At 44.3% G+C, this 17,478-nt stretch overlaps 1 protein-coding gene across 9 annotated transcripts in view; it reads left to right on the top strand.

Annotated features, from left to right (window-relative positions):
• Positions 1–17,478, top strand: part of NECAB2 (N-terminal EF-hand calcium binding protein 2) — a 381,306-nt gene that overhangs the window by 80,686 nt on the left and 283,142 nt on the right. The window contains exon 1 of one of the 9 annotated variants that reach the window (XM_061594446.1): positions 15,523–15,722. The exons of 6 other annotated variants lie outside the window; for them this stretch is intronic. In XM_061594446.1, the coding sequence (XP_061450430.1) occupies positions 15,712–15,722 (11 nt within the window). In that variant the 5' untranslated portion in view covers positions 15,523–15,711. Of the gene's footprint in view, positions 1–15,522; positions 15,723–17,478 lie in introns of those variants that run through there. 2 more of the 9 variants (XM_061594437.1, XM_061594444.1) reach the window with 2 other exon arrangements.

The raw sequence follows: 17,478 nt of genomic DNA, 5'->3' as shown, positions 1-17,478 counted from the left end.
AAATGTTGATGGATTTTATTAGGATTTTTAATATATATATATTTCAAACTGATGTGGAACAGATTGGAAAAATGAGGAACTGGGAGAAATTGAAATTGACCGATTCATCCATATCTGTTTCTGAGTTGGGCTCGGAACTAGGCAAAGACAAAGGGTAGATTTGGTCATTCCCAAACTGTACAGCAGAGTGCATACTAATGAGATTGTCGCTGGAGAGAACCATCAATGCGCTGTGGAAAAACAAATGAATTAAATAATCAAAGGCTCCTGCAAGACTTACCACATCTCCTTCCAATCAGCCTTCTATGAAGGCAAGCAATTCTGTGGTCTTGCTGCATCAAGAAGATTGAATGATTCAATTATGCGGAGATTATTATTATTATTTATTAGATTTGTTAGTCGCTTGATACCCAAAGGTCTCCAAGTGACTTACAACACTGTTAAAACAAGAATAAGCCATTTAAACAAAAAACGCAATCCCCAGGCAGCCACAGGCAGCTTAGGCTGCATACTGGTAACGGATAATATCATCTCAGTCTATCAAATGCCTGGGAAAAAGGTACATCTTTCCTGATGCCGAAAAGATGCCAACGAAAGTGCCAGGTGAACCTCACTGGGGAACATATTCCACAGATGCACCTGAGCAAATAAGTTACCTGCTATGAGAGGAGTGTTCCTGTAGTGTCTCTGCCTAACATTGTTCTGCACTTGCCTCCCTCCTTGCAGTTTCTCTCTTTCCTCTTCCCTCCCCACAGCATTTAGGAGTGAACTGTGCTTCCAACTTTATTGCTATTTCTTTTCATAATAACAGAACATTTCATATACTGGAGAATTTGGCTTAGAGATAGAGGAGAAAGCATTGGCTTGCATGAAAACCACAGTGAAAAATAATTATATAACATCACTTTGCTTTTTAAAGAGCTTTACAGAATCATATTATGAAAATGAGATATTAATAGTGCAAGCTGGAATTGATAGTTAATGTACCGAGTGTAAATTTAACTCTCCTAAAATTTGCTAATATACTTTTGATGCCTTAATAGCACAATTCTTTTTTTTCCTTTTTTTGGGGGGGTGTTATTATTGAACGGTGAATCATGCTGGATCATTTAACACTCTCATCCATCAAACCACCCCTCTCGCAACAATGCATTCATCTGTACTACGTTATGCCAGGCCTAGTGAGTGAATACATTTATGTTTTCTCTATGCTGCTTTGAATGAAAAACTGCTAGTGCAAAGTGGCTTAAGATAGCTCTAAATCAAAGCATCTTGATGAGGAAGGCTGATCCAAAATCAAGCACAAGAAACCTTTTAAAAAAGTGTCTCTGTATAATTAATTTATTTCTATTCCAGCTTTCTAAACAACAGTAACAAATGGCACTTGCAACCAAAGTTTCAGGGTAGAGCACTCATGTTCAGTATTCCAGCCAGCCATAACTATTCGTTGAGACTCTGTTCTGTTCCATTCCTCTCCCCTCTTTTCCATGACTCCCCTCCAACAGTCAGCCACCATTGCTGTTGAGGATACTGGGTTTCTCTACTCAGGGATGTCAATCCAAAATTGCCCAGTGAGGCCAAGAGATGTGAGGAACGAAGGAAAGCAGCAAGACATAAAGATCTTGCTCTTGGATACATTCAGGAGTTAATTATGGGGGAAGTTCAGGGGCAGAGCATCTGCTTTGCATGCAGAAGGCCCCAGGTTCAATCCCCAGCATCTTCAGATAGGACTGGGAATGTTCCATGTCTGAAGCCCTGGATTGCTGCTGCCAGTCAGTGTGGACAATGCTGTGCTAGATGGACCAGTGGACTGACTAGGGACAAGGCAGCTTTTTGTGCTCCTAAGTTGTGGGGAAAAAGCAGCATGATTCAAAAGCATTTGGCCATAGATGGGCCACTGGGCTCATCCAGCCTGTTCTTATCTTCTTTACCAAAGAGAACCCAAAAAACAAATAGGGGCTCTGGATTGGATCAGGACTGTGGTGTGCAGGAAGGAGAAGTAAACCTTGCTCCATCCTATTTTCCCACCAAGAAATGCATCCCCAGAAACCGCTATTTGCAGTGATCAAATAGTATGGGAATGGGCCGTAGCTCAGGGATAGAGCATCTGCCTGGCATGCAGAAGTTCCCAGGTTCAATCTCCGGTATCTCTAAGTAGGGCTTCAGCCTGAAATCCTGGAGGGCGGCTGCCAGTCAGTGTAGACAATACTGAGCTAGATGGACTAATGGTCTCATTCAGTTTAAGGCAGCTTCTTCCTAAAGCTGGGTTTTTTTTACACAGTCCAAATCCATTTGTAAAGAGAAAGTTGAGGGCATAGGATTCAAACAGACCATTTAAATGATATCTCCCTTGGCTTAAGACCTTATGCTGGAGTTGACTCCAGGTTGAAAACACTTTTTACATATTTTTGCAGGAACTGCTGACCACTGCCCCATGTGGTGAACTGCAAAAGTGCAGCCTCTCAGGGAAGGACCTTCCACATCTCACATGGCTCCACCCATCCAGGCTGGCCATTGGCTCCTCCTGGGCAGGAAGGGGTGTAAAGGGCCTTGCTTGAGTAGCAAGGTGAGCTTGACAACTGGCATGTCTTCTCGCTAGGGGTGGAAGGATCTGTCTATACTGATAATCTCCATTTCTCATTTTTCCAGTCTTAATTCAGTTCTCCGCATTTCTGCAGGAATTTGCAAACTTTGTTTTAAAAAATCCTCATGAAAATTCTCCAGCAATTTAGTGCAAATTTCTCCTAATACACACATCTTTGTGTGCAGTTTTGACTTAATGTCCATTTTGCCTTCTCATAATGCATTTTGTATGTTATTGTCATTAATATATTCATTTTTGTGCACATTTCTCGCTAATATATGCAATTTTGCGTATGTATGCAATTTTTTTTGCATGGAGAACTGCATAGCAAAATTTGGGTAAGTGTGTATTTTGAACGACGGCTGTGTTTCAGCTCCTAATTTGTTTCAGAAAGTCTGCATTTGATAGGTTCAGTGAACCAAATTGCATCTCTCTACCATTCCTACTTGTCACGGTCCTGATGTGCTCTCCAGCCCTGCTTTCTGGTTTACCCTTTGATTGATATTTCAGGCTCTTCTCCCTTCCTGGTTGCCCTTTGATCCTGATTGCTCTTCAGTCTTGACTCCTGGTTGTTCTCAGACTCTGCCTCCTGACTGGTCCTGGGTCCCAATTTCTGGCTCCTGATTCTCGTCAGAGTCCTGACAGTGACCCAGCCGTGACATATTGTAAGGCACTTTCAGGCTGGAGGCAGACCATCTCCAGTCCTCCCCATGCCAAGAACTGAAGTTGGAAGCCATGATGTGCACACGCAATCCCATTTTGCCTTTGGTAAACAGGCTCACTGGGGTTTTACATGGTTTCAGAAACACTAAAATCTGTTTCAGGCAGACATGAGTATTCTAAGGATAGGCATCAGCTCTGTGTGCACCCTGAATAATAAGGCAAATCAGGATGATGCGGGTCAGGCTTTCATATTCCCAAGTTGGATCACGTTGTTAACAAGGTGTCTTGAGGTCAGAGCTTGGAAAAGTTACTTTTTTGAACTACAACTCCCATCAGCCCAATCCAGTGGCCATGCTGGCTGGGGCTGATGGGAGTTGTAGTTTAAAATGTAACTTTTCCAAGCTCTGCTTGAGGTGGATCAAGGGCTACCTACGCTTCCAAATACCTCCCCAAAAGCTTAACCTTTTTCTTTTCGGAGAAATGGATCCAAGCTGACTGAGGAAATGTACTGAGCTGAAGAGGAGGTGGGGAGGGGAGGGGAGGGAAAGGTGCAGGATCTTTCAGTTTTATGGACAGGTCTAGATGTTAATCACAATGAATTATTTTCCCAGGGGACTCCAATCACAGTGTTTTGAGGCAGGGATTAAAAAAGGTGTTTGATTTTCACATGGATCTGCACCTTCCCCTGTGTAAGTCTATGCAAACTCCATTGTAACCCTTGTAATCTGGGGGGGGGGTAGGGGAAAGAAGCCTATCCCAACCAATGACTCTTGGGTTAGGAGGGTATTTGCCAGGAGTGACATTTACCCCCCACCCAGTCTTTCCTGGGGATTTATACTATTTTCCCATATGCAAGCCAACGGAGAGATCTCTCTTCTCCAGGGAGAACAGGCTTGATCCCCAAAGTCAGGGAGGGGTAGAAGCCCTCCAACCACCAATGACCCTTGAAGTAACAGAATCCTTGAAGTAAAAGAATTTACCATCCCAGTCTTTCCTGAGGAACCATGTTCTTTTTTCTACCTCCCAACCCGTGATTCTTTTTTTAAAAAAAGGTAAAGGTGTCCCCGCACTTATAGTGCGAGTCGTTTCCGACTCTTAGGGTGACGTCTTGTGACGTTTACAAGGCAGACTGTATATATGGGGTGGGATTGCCAGTTTCGTCCCTGGCCTTTCTTTACCCCCCAGCGTATGCCAGGTACTCATTTTACCGACCACGGATGGATGAAAGGCTGGGTGGACCTCGACCCCTTTTACCGGAGATTCGACTTCCTCCTTCCGTTGGATTCGAACTCCGGCCGTGAGCAGAGATTCGACTGCGTTATATCTGTCCTTGCAGGAGAATCTCTGCAGTATCATTCTAAAATTTGGCAGGCTTCATTCCCTCAGAAAAGTTGGCCATGACTGCAAATTGCATCTAATTCTGGCAGAAGATGAAAAAATTATAGATTTTTCCTTTGTTTTTTAAAAAATCAAACTTTAAGAGTTCCTTGCATAAAAACCACTGGAAGTACTTGCCTACAATTTGGCAGGCTTAATCCAAACACCACTTTACTATGCCTGCAGATTTTGTTGTTGTTGTTATTATTGCTGTTGTAATAATAATAATATCCCACCCTTCCTCCCAGAAGGATCCCACAGCAGCAAACAAAACACTAAAAACACTCTAAAACATCTTTAATATATATATAAATATATTGTTTGGTTGGGGAACTGCATCACAAAATTTGGAGAAGTGTGAGTCTTGCAGGATGGCTGTGTTTTGGTTCTCCTATCGTTTCTAAAAGTGCAAATTTCATAGGTTCGGTTTGAGCTGAGAACTGAACTGAAATTCTCTCCCATCTCTGTTCTCCACTGCACATGAGGGCAACAGGCTAGTTATGCCATGTGGCACACCCAGCTGTGCCCTCTGCTCCAGCATCTGCTGCGTAAGGTGGTTGTCACGCTCTTCCTAGTGGTATGGCCAGCCCTGTTTTCTGGCAGCAGAGTCCTCATAACAGAAGCTGCAAATGATGGCCCTAGTCTCATGTGCGCTGTGGGAAAGGTTTAGGCAGCATGTGCATGGCTTCTGGTTGTCTGAATACACCTTCAGCATCTGAAGAATGTGCATTGTATATCCCCTGCCCTTGCTAATTTTTGAATATTCTCCTAAGTGAGCGTCTGGTGGTCTAGAATGCCGCTTGCGAGTGTTGTTAATGTGACAGAGGCAGCAGACAAGAACTGATTCTACTTGAGACTGAGGACCAGACTAAATGTGATTTTGATTGCATTGATGCAATTGAAGTGCACATTTTTAAGTGAAGTAAATAGCAGCTTGGGGTAAGCCTGATCAACCTCTGAGCATGCAGAGAGGGAGTTTAATTTTATGTCTCCCTGACACATTACTGACAAAATTTGCCTCTCTGAAGCTGCTATTTGAATTTCAAGGGAAGCTCTAGCCCAGCCTTTGCCAACCTAGTGCCCTCCTGATGCACTGGACTGTACCTTCCCTCAGTCCCAGCCAGCATGGCCTTGCTGGCTGACACTGATGGGAGGTGCAGTCCCAAATTTCTGGAGGGCACCAGCTTGGCAGAGGCTGCTCTAGTCAATGGAGAGGCTTCCTTTGAATGTGAATTGTGGCTTTCATGCAATTTATGCATCTCATTGGGCTGTTTCATTTTTTAGCCCATTTTCAGTTGTACTGATGCAGGAAATCCGAAAGAAACATCCTAACCTTCACTTGCTGAAAAAGGCAGATGTTCAGAGGTAACTTAAAAGAGGAGAGCAATTGTAGAAACAATCAAAATCAAATCTGTCATCAGTGGTGCAATCTAGGTAATTTTAGGCTCTGGACTTAATAGGCATATGAGAGGCCCTCTTTAGATGACAAAGTGTATTTCTCCAGTTACTGTTCTGTGTTTGGGGGGTCTTCCTGCTCATTCTGCTGAGTGGGAGCATGAACTTCGGTCCTGATGGCACCCACCAATGGTCATATAAGACAGACGGGGGGATGCAGTGATTGCTGTGTGGCATTTGCAATATGTGAGCATCGTTTAACTGAGCTGCATACAGAGCCTGGGTCCTTTCAGCCAGTCTTCGTATGTAACTTTTGTGCTACAGATATCCCCTTCCTTGTGCTTTGGCTTCCTGATTACTGAAGGATGGCCTAATTTCACTTATGAGTCTGCAACCCTTACGAGTGTGAAAACAGAGCTCATGGGTGTGATTTGCCTTCTTTAACGTTGAACTACCTCCAAAATAAGTAGCGACGTCAAACTTGATAGCTGCCTTGGCTTGTCCTTTGTGCCCCCTGCAGACCTCATTAATAAAGCAATTGTTGTGCAATGTTCTATCGATTTACCGTTCTGGCTTAATTTCCCCCATCTGACTTCTTGTTTCCATCTTAAATCCTCTAGAAGTTAATTATGATTTTTCTTCAAATCACTTCCTAATTTGTCCGGGATTCCTATTATTTCCCGCTCTTGACTATCTATTATATCATTGCCAAGATTGCACATGTTTTACCCAACATTGAAAATTAACTTATTAGAAGGGTGGGATTTTTTGGGGGAGAGAACATTAAAAATAAAACAGTATGCTTTGCTTTTGGGAAAATTAATATGGCACAGGTGTGTGGGGAGATGGATTGGACTGCAAGCACTGTGTGGAGTTATTGATGATAGCTCTCAGTACCTTTTTAAAACAGTCCGGCAGAAGGGTGCAGTACCGAAAGCTCTTCCGTACTTTGAGTGCAATTAATAGCCAATTTCAGGCCAGTTTCCTTTGACATCTGCCCATATCACAGTTAATTTGGCTCCATTGTTGTCAACACTACAAAAGAATCCGTGTTTGCTATAGCCAGTTATATTACTGCTTTGATCCTAGAATGATAAGCAAATTAAGAAAGGGCCAGAGTAAACACATAACATGGGAGATCTGCACGTAGACTTTCTCACATTTATTTTAAGAAGCACCCACCAACCCTTATTCAGAACAGGGAGGGGGGAAGGGGTTAACCCTTTCCCCACACTGTTTTCCCCTCTTGGAATCACACACAGAGAGTTGCTGTTTGCCTCATTTGGGAAAATATGAGAAGTTCATGTCCTGCCCCATGGGAGTCAAACTGCAGCTTTAAGGGGGCATTTTGATCAGGAAAAGGTTAATCTCCCTCCTTAGGTCTCATGACTACTCCACAGTGGCTGTGAAGAAACATGGAAGAAACATGGAAGACCCCATTCACAGATCTCCCCCATGGTCATAAGCTGACATCTTTTTCTCAGACCAGATTCTCTTGACTCCTAGCACAAGTTATGGCCAGATGTTAGAGGACAGAGCTGTGTATCTATTAGGGAAGGGCTGTAGGTCAGTGGGGGAGCATCTGCTTCGCATGCAGAAGGTCCCTGGTTTAATCCCTGGCATCCCCAGGCAGGGCTGGAAATGTACCCTGTCTGAAGGCCTGGAGAGCTGCTGCTGGTCAGTGTGATGAGCTAGACAGACCAATCGTATATTTACATTTATTTAATTATTTATTTTGTTAGTCTCCTCCTACCCAGTGGTGTCTAGGCGACTTACAACACATTTTAAAAGCATACATGGTGAAGTTACTTTGTTTGACTCAGCTGAGCAGACTGACTGCCAAGTTTTGATCCACAAAATTCCTCCTCCGTAATCCCACTCCAGATTCAAGGAGGTTTGGCGTTTCCCTCTGCAGCAGCTAGAGATGGGGAAGAAATGCAATTCAATTTGCATTTAAATCCAAATCTATCAAATTTGCACTTCCCAAAACAATTTGAGAACTGAAACACAGCCATCCTTTGCAGTTTGCGCTAACCCAGATTTTGCGATGCAGTTTTCCAACTAAGCAATGTTTACAAAAATGCATGTATTCGGAGAAGCTGTGCATGAAAATGACAATATTGGTGAAAGTAACATCCAAAATTGAATTATATTAGGAGAAAGTGCTTGCAAAAAGGTGTCCATTAGTCAAAACTGAAGACAAAAATGAGTTTATTGGGAGAAATTTGCACTAAAATGCTGAAGAATTTTCATGAGGATTTTTTTTAAAAAAAACACACCACATTTGCACATTGTTGCAGAAATGTGGAGAACCGAATTTAAGGTTGGAAAAATGAGAAACTGAGAGAACCGAACTTGACAGATCCTTCCATCCCTAGCAGTAGGTATAGGAAACCTATTTCAGCCTGAGGGCCACATTCCCTTGTGAGGAACCTTTCCAGGGCCACACACCACTAACAGGCCTGCCCAGAGGCAGGAAGTGAGTAAGGCAACAGATGTGACTCTTACCTTAAATGGTAGACTTCATTCTAGGTATGGAAATGTCAGAGGTTTCTACACACATGTGCGCACATACCTCCATGCAGGCATTATCCCAATTCAAGGACACACAGCAGACAGACAAAAGTAGCTGAGGAGGGCACAGAGCAGAGCTGATGAGGGGGTGTGTGCCCTGGGGGGGAGTCCTGGGGGCAGTTATAGAGGCCTGGGGGGCCATTAATGAACGCCCGGGCCGGAGGCTCCCCAACACTCCATTGCAAGAATGATAACTATGGGAGAATTGTCAAGTCCTCTTCCCGATGAAACATTGCTTGTTTGTTGTGTCTAGAAGCAGCCACCTCAGTGCGCTGCCCTCCCCCTCCAGATTGCAAAATGAGTCTGATCAACACGAACATGTTTATTGCTTGGGAAGTGTTGACTCCTGACAACACTGGTAGAAGCGTCACTTGAACTAACTGGAGCGCTGGTCAAATCAAGAGGTTTTTCCATTCCCAGGCCTTCCAAACGGCTGCATCTTTTGCTCCGGTTTGCAATTTGATTCCCTGCTGTTTTCTCTTGCCCAAGAAAACTGACACTTAGAAACAGCACAGCACCCATACATTTGGGATGCCATTGGCTGATTGCTCCATTTTAAAATAAAATAAAATAAAGGGATGGTTTTGAAATTCTCCTCATCCAAACTTCTCTCTGGATTTTGGAGTCCCAAATTACCTTGGCCCTTTGAAGACATATTGTCTAAACTTGTTGGTGTGTGTGTGTGTGTACACATATATGGGCAAATGGTCGGGTCCACATCTGCAACACACCTACATGCATTGTATGTGTATAGGCACCACTCCACACGACCTGGTTTCTATTACTGAGGGCCCCTTCATTCATTATCCCACTCGTACTGAAGCCACAGCCACTTTGGTTGTGGCTTCTTCCTCTCTTACTACAGCAACATTTGGGAATGTTGGAAAAAGCCTTCATGCAGTGGAGACTATTGGCTCCAATGTCAACGGGGCAGTGAATCCACTCCGAATTTTAGTCCAAACTTTCAAGGAGCTGGCCAAGGTGCTGAAAACTGAAAAGCACATTGGCCAACTCCTTGAAAGTTTGGACCAAAACCTGGGCAGATTCACTGCCCTGTTGACACTGGAGCCAACAGTCTCCACCACCTACATGGAAAGAATTGCTTCTGCAGGTCCTTCCACCTGATTATCACCTGGCTGGGATGGAGGGCTGCAACTGAGTGAGAAGAATTAGCTGTACAACTGGCTCTGTTCATATGGTTCAAGATTCCAAATTTAACTATGTTGGTGTGGGAAGATCAAAGGAGGTGCGCCTCATTGCTAAGGAGCACAAGTTGGGGAGAGTGTTGCACTCATGTTCTGCTTGTGAGCTTCCCATAAGCATCTGGTTGGCCACTGTGAGAACAGGATGCTGAGACTAGGTGAGTCTTTGGCCTAATCTCGCAGGACTGCTCTTTATGTTTTCATGAAGGTGCCATACCAAGAGAGAGAAATTTCCCCACTGCTACGGTATGAAAAAGTTATCAGTTGTTTCTACAAATTTTCCACTGGATAAGCGGCTACACATTTGCTGCTACAAACATTTTCAATTAAAGGGACCTTGGAAATGATGGGCTGCAGCCAACAGCAGTCCTACTCAGAGCAGACCCATTGAAAGTAATGAATATGACCTGTTATGTGCCTTCAAGTCGATTACGACATATGGTGACCCTATGAATCAGCAACCTTCAATAGCATCTGTTATAAACCACCCTGGTCAGATCTTGTAAGTTCTGTGGCTTCCTTTATGAAATCAATCCATCTCTTGTTTGGCCTTCCTCTTTTTCTACTCCCTTCTGTTTTTCCCAGCATTAAGGTCTTTTCTAATGAATCATGTCTTCTCATTAAGTGTCCAAAGTATGATAACCTCAGTTTCATCATTTAGCTTCTAGTAACAGTTCTGGCTTAATTTGTTCTGACACCCAATTATTTGTCTTTTTCGCAGTCCGTGGTATTTGCAAAGCTCTTCTCCAATACCACATTTCTCATACGGACTTCTTTGGCTCTCTCTTGAGTAGGTGTATACAACATACACACACACACACGTGTGTGTGTTTTCTGTAATGGTACTCACTGGTACAGAGTACGGGCACCTCTTATTTGGCTGCTCGTGGCAACTATTGGGTGCACTTTTATCAAGGTATGAGTACTGGCACCTTATTTTTTAACAAAAAAAGCACAAAACTAAACAGTAACATATATAAAATGGGGGGAGAGTAGACAGATATACGAGAGGAAGAAATAATATAAACATATCATTATGAGGGAGGGAGAGGATAGGAAAAAAGAAAAAGATAAGGGGTGAGTGGAACAAAGCTCTCCTCCAACACCACATTTCAAATGAGTTGATTTTTCTCATATCCGCTTTTTTCACTGTCCAACTTTCACATCCATACATAGAGTATGACTAACAGGTCTATTAACTTAGTTGGCCATAACCCTATGTCAGTGTTAACATGAAATGCCTCCAGTCTGAGGTTCTATCCCTCCCTTGGCGTTCTCCCAAACGGCTTCCCTACATAACCACTTGTGCAATCCTTTGGTTCCTACATCAAGTCACTACAGTGACTATCCCACTTTTATTATCAAATTGTAAGGCTGGGCAATGAATTCAAAGACAGGTTGATGCTGTCTCACAATCTTTTTGGCAGTGGAGTGTCAAAGAACCATGTAAATGTTAATCTGCAGTTTCAGAACTGTGTGTGTTTCAGCTTATTAATGGCATTGTGAAATATTTGTGTTGTACTTCACCCTGGGCTCCCAGTGGAAGAGTGGTATAAATATCATATCAAATAAATAAAGATGCAAACAGTGGAGGGCAAGGATCCTGTACTGCAGCCTTTGCTAACTTGGTGCCCTCCTGGTGGCTCCTGGTGCCCTGGTATTTTGGACTACATCTCCTACCAGCACCAGCCAGCAACTGATGGGGGGAGGTTATGGTTCAAAACAATTGGAGGGTGCCGGTTTGGCGAAGGCTACTGTAATGTAACCATAATCTTTCCATCGATAAAACACTTGAGGTTCTTCCAGCTCTGTTGTACATTCCATCCAATGCATCTTTCATGCAGTCAGCTAGCCTTTTGAATGGGGAACTAAATTACATCAGCAACGGCTTGTAAAGCCTAGCATTGGGCTGGGCCTTTTCAACAGTGTACTTTAGATGGGGGATCTTCTGAAATGTGATATTTTATTCGTTTTCTTTCTTTCTTTTGAAACTGACTCGACCCAGGTTCAAGCATCATCTTGGGTCTGTTTCTTTGTTGAGAGGCTGAAACCAAATCAAATGGGCTTATCTGTGTGTCTGTGATAGTGCTGCTCAAGCAATATTCTTTTGAGTCAAATGTTTTCTGGTCCAATCCATTTCCACAGTCGGGTTTTGTGTCTGTTTTTTGGTGGTGGTTGTTTGCACCATTGTTGCCTTTGAATGTTTTGGGTTATAACCTAGAAAATAGAGAATGTTGTTCTCTGGCCGAATGAAACCTTTCCCCCCCTTTTTACGACACCCTTTTATTACCTTCTTGAAAATAACAGCAGCTTTGTTTTGTATGTGTTTAATCAGATTTCTTCCCTCCATGTGAACGAATTCAGGATAGAAAGGTTTCTGTTGCTGCACAATGGAAGCATGTGACTTCTACCAAAGAGTAAAACTTGCTTAAGCCTCTTAATGTAGCTCTGTGTGTGTGTGTTATGTGCCATGTGCCTTCAAGTCGATTATGACCCTATGAATCAGTGATCTCCAACAACATCTGTCATGAGCCACCCTGTTCAGGTCTTGTAAGTTCAGGTCTGTGGCTTCCTTTATGGAATCAATCCATCTCTTGTTTGGCCTTCCCCTTTTTCTACTCCCTTCTGTTTTTCCCAGCATTATTGTGTTTTCTAGTGAATCATGTCTTCTCATTAAGGGATGGCTGCAGCTTGTTTGCCATGGAACTGGATCAGCAGGGCCAAAGGCGGAAATGTCTCAGATGAATGGAACAATCACTGAGCATCAAGCAAGCCTAGTGTTTGGATTACAAGCTCTGGCTGCATACACACCATACATTTAAAGCATATTCTTTCTCCCAATGAATCTTGGGAGTGTTAATTTAGTTCTCACAGAGCTACAAAGCCCAGACCCTTTAACAAACTATAGTTCCCAGGATTCTTTGGGGCAGGGTTTTTTTTATCGCAAATTGCTATAGAAATGTGGAGAAACAAATTTAAGATTGGAAAAATGAGAAATGGAGAGCACCAAAATTAACAGATCCTTCCAACCTTATCTGTAATTCAAGTTTTAATCAGTGCATTGCATGAACCACCTTCTCAAATGGCTTTTCAAACCGGATTTCTTCAGGATTTGACTGCACCCACCTCTTCTCTCTTGTCTCCCTGAATATTATTTGCAACAAGATGTCTTCTGTTGTTATGTAGGGCCCCCCTCCCCATTTCTGCTTCTGCCTTGATCTAAATTTATCTCCTTCCCACGCAGAGTGCGCCGGCGTCTCTTCCTTTACTACTGTACATTAATTATACAAGCAGTGCAAGTTCATGGAAATCTGCTTGCTGACAATCCTGTTTTGTGCCAGAGGATCAAATATCATTTCACTGTCCTTCATTTGCCGTGCTGCCCTTGTCTTCTGCCTTAGGTTTCTCTCTCCTCTGGGTTCAGACCTGCGTTCTTATACAATGCCACTTCTCCCTTGCTTGCACTCTTACTCTGTGAAAGTGTTTCCCAACAAATTTGAGGATGTAATGTATGTGCCAGAACCTCTCTGGTGCGATTAGATTATATTTCTCACACCTTTGATTTTCCCCTGGCTGCTCATTGACCCCTCTTTGCTCCTGTGATGCTTCTGGATGTCTGCGGTGCATCTGCTAAAGGATCAGCAAAGGGACAATGAAGGACAAATATACCACTTAAAGCATCAAGCTAGGATCATAGAATCATAGAATAGTAGAGCTGGAAGGGGCCTATAAGGCCATCAAGTCCAATCCCCTACTCAATTCAGGAATCCCAAGTTAAAGCATACCTGACAGGTGGCTGTCCAGCTGCCTCTTGGATGCCTCAAGTGTTGGAGAGCCCACCCTAAGTATTGAGTTCCATTGTCATACCGCTGCAACAGTTAGGAAGTTTTTCCTGATGTTCAGCCTAAATCTGTCTTCCTGTAACTTGAGCCCATTATTCCATGTCCTGCACTCTGGGACAATCGAGAAGATATCCTGGCCCTCCTCTGTTGGCACCCTTTCAACTACTTGAAGAGTGCTATCATATCTCCCCTCAGTTTTCTCTTCTCAAGGCTAAACATGCCCAGTTCTTTCAGTCTCTCCTCACAGGGCTTTGTTTCCAGTCCCCTGATCATCCTTGTTGCCCTCCTCTCAACCTGTTCCAGTTTGTCTGTACCCTTCTTAAAATGTGGTGTCCAAGAACTGCATGCAGTACTCAAAATGAGGCCTAACTAGTGCCAAATAGAGGGGAACCAGTGCTTCACACAGTTTGGTAACTATACATCTGTCAGTACAACCTAAAATAGCATTTGCCTTTTTTGTAGACACATCGCACTGTTGGCTCATATTCCGCTTGTGATCAACAATAATTCCAAGATCCTTCTCACATGCCATATTCCAGTTCCAGTTTGTCTGCATCCTTCTTGAAGTGTGGAGACCAGAACTGGACGCTGTACTTGAGATGAGGCTTAACCAGTGCCGAATAGAGGGAAACTAGTACTTCACACAAATGTCCTCACACAAATAAATTTACTCGCATGTAGGTGGAGCAGCATACCTTACCTGAAGCCAATGCCCTGCTCAGTGTCGGCCCTTTACTATGGAAACCAGGGATAGGGAACCTCTGCACTAGGTGCTGAATGTGGGCCCCTCTGGGGCTCCCAATATGGCCCTCAAAAGCCTCCCCAGGCTACACCCCTCATTGGCACTGCTTTGCAGCTGAAGTGCTTTGGACAGAGGGTGGAGAATGGTGAGTGCCTGTGTGTAGAACCCAGCCAACTATGCAAAGGTAGAGCTTTCATTTGTTGCTCCACCCACTTTTGCCTCTGGACCCCACTTGTGTTTGGCATGCGGCCCTGGGAAACGTGCTCAGGAAGGAATGTGGCCCTCAGGCTGAAAAACATTCCCCACCCCTGACATAAACCACTCTGAGAACTTCTTGTTGAAAAACAGTATGGAAATATTTGAAACAAGTGCCTCAGTAACCAAATTGTAGGAAAGTTAGAGCTGCCAATAAGCTGAGGGTTCAAAACAGCATCCTAATCAGGGCCACCACCTGGGCTGCAATAAGGCACCATCACCACTAACTAGGGTTGCCAGGCTCAGGGCCTGAGACTGATCCTGTATCTTTAGGAGAAGAGAAAGTCAGCCAAGTGCAGGTATTTTAGCAACACTGTAATGGGAAAAACCACAAGGTGGAATTCTCCCTTCCCCCTGCACGGCTTTTAAAGATACATAAGACCTCTTGGTTGCCAGGCCCGGCCTCCAACAGTGTTTCAAGAACACCTGCACTTGGCTGAATTTTCTCTTCTCCTAAAGATACAAGATCAGTCTCAGGCCCTGAACCTGGCAACCCTAGCGCTAACCGGTTGCATGGTTTCCTCTGGAAAACAGCCAGAGGTGGATGTATCGTTCAAACTTGCCCTTCCCACAAATGCGCAGGAGAAAAGCTAGACAGAGTCAGCCTCCTTCTACCAGCAAGGTAATCAAGGAACATAGGAAACTGACTTGTACTGAATCAGACCCACCGGCCATCTATCTCAGTATTGGCTACAGTGACCAGCAGTGGTTTTCCAGGGTTTCAGACAGGAGTCTCTCCCAGCTGTACCTGGAGATTCCAGGGATTCATTCTGCGACCTTCTGCACACAAAACATATGACCTACAGCTGAGCTATGGATGTAGGGAGGTAGAAAGAGGCACACTTGAGTTGAATCCAGTTTCTCATACAAACCACCTGAACACTTTGGGGATGGGAGGAGCCAGAATGTGGTCAACTTCCTTCTGCCAGTGAAGGGATTAGGCAGAGGAGAAGACTGCCATTAACTAACATGCAATAATGCAGAACAAGAAATGGCCAGTTTCAGACTGACCTGGTTGCAAAGCACTTAGACAGTCTGCTCGGTGGTCACTAACTCAGGGTGATTTTGGATTTCTGAATGCAGGAAGGGTAAGTTTATTTACTTATTATTTAATTTATATCCCACCCTTCCTCCCAGTAGGAGCCCAAGGCGGCAAACAAAAGCACTAGAAAAACACTTTAAAACATCATAAAAACAGACTTTAAAATATATATTTTAAAAAACAACTTTAAAAGCATAAAAACCTTTTTTAAAAAAAGAAAGAAAGAAAAGGTTTAAAAACCTATTAAAAAGCAATTCCAACACAGACACAGGGTGGGATAAGGTCTCTGATTAAAAGGCTTGTTGAAAGAGGAAGGTCTTCCACAGGCACTGAAAGGATAACAGAGATAGCACCTGTCTAATATTTAAGGGGAGGGAATTCCAAAGGGGAGGTGCCACTACACTAAAGGTCCACTTCCTATGTTGTGCAGAATGGACCTCCTGATAAGATGGTATCTGCAGAAGGCCCTCACCAGAACAGCACAGTGATCAACTGGTCCCAAGCTGCATAGGGCTTTTTACACCAAGACTAGAACCTTGAACTTGGCCCGGTAGCAAATGTGCAGCCAGTGCAGTTCTTTCAGCAGCGGGGTGATATATTGGTGCTACCCTGCCCCAGTGAGCAGTCTCGCTGCTGCATTTTGCACCAGCTGAAGCTTCCGGACCAACCTCAAGGGTAGCCCCACACAGAGCACATTACAGTAATCCAACCTGGAGTTTACCAGTGGATGGACAACAGTGGTCAGGCAGTCCCAGTCCAGAAACAGCCACAGATGTCTTATCAGCCAAAGCTGGTAAAAGGCACTCCTAGCCACTGAGGTCACCTGGGCCTCTAGCAACAAAGATGAATTGAGGAGCACCCCCAGACTACAGACCTGCTCTAGACATTGAAATCACCCAGGACTATCTGGGCTCCTCCAATACCACAGACGAGACGGCCTTCACCCAGCTCAGTCAGAGAAGCTGCCGGGCAGCAGGGTGGATAGTACACCAGCAGCAACCCTAGTATGCTGTCTCCTTGGCCCAACACCAGGTGCAGGCCCTCACAGCCAGCTCCAAGTCAGTGGTTTCCTAGCAACAGAGATGGAAGTTCTGTAGACCACAGCAACTCCTCCCCACCCCCATCCCTGCAGCCTGTGCTGTGTTGCACCGAGTATCCAGGTGGACAAAGCTGGGTCAGATCAGCTCCTCCCAGATGACCCACTCAGGTCTTGGTAATGCACACGAAATCAGCACCTTCATCCACGATCAAATCATGGATGAGTGTGGTCTTATTGTGTACTGATCTGGCATCACACACAGGCCAGTGGGCACAGCAGATGAGCAATGAGGAACCCTTCCATGAGAGTAATTGGAGCAAGGAACAAGGTGTAGATAGCCTTGCCCTCATCTTCTATGGTAGTTCCCTACCTCCCTGTGGCTATACCTCCCTCTGTCCATGATCACTGAAACTGGGGTGACATCACCCATGTCCCTCCTTGCTAAGATTCCTCCTAAACACCTGATAAGGACCCAACAAGAGCCCACCAACAAAACCTGCCTGAACCAGTTATCCCAGTAAGCCTCTGAGAGAATTGGGAACAGACTCACTCAATATCTTTTACACAGAGCACATCTCCTCCCCCCATTTCACACTTGGGGAGGGCCAGCCTTCTGCCAGTTACAGACTCTCACTCTGAAGGCACCTGGCCCCTTTCTCCTATTGTTCAGTTCACTGCAGTCTCTCGCCCTGCACAGAAACTACACATGTGCTATATGCCCTCCCCACTACCAATCTCCTCTAGATTGGTTTTTTTTAATGCA

Source organism: Rhineura floridana, chromosome 13 (genome assembly GCF_030035675.1).
Source record: "Rhineura floridana isolate rRhiFlo1 chromosome 13, rRhiFlo1.hap2, whole genome shotgun sequence".
Classification (NCBI taxonomy): Eukaryota; Metazoa; Chordata; class Lepidosauria; order Squamata; family Rhineuridae; genus Rhineura; species Rhineura floridana.
This window is presented reverse-complemented; position numbering and strand designations above follow the sequence as displayed.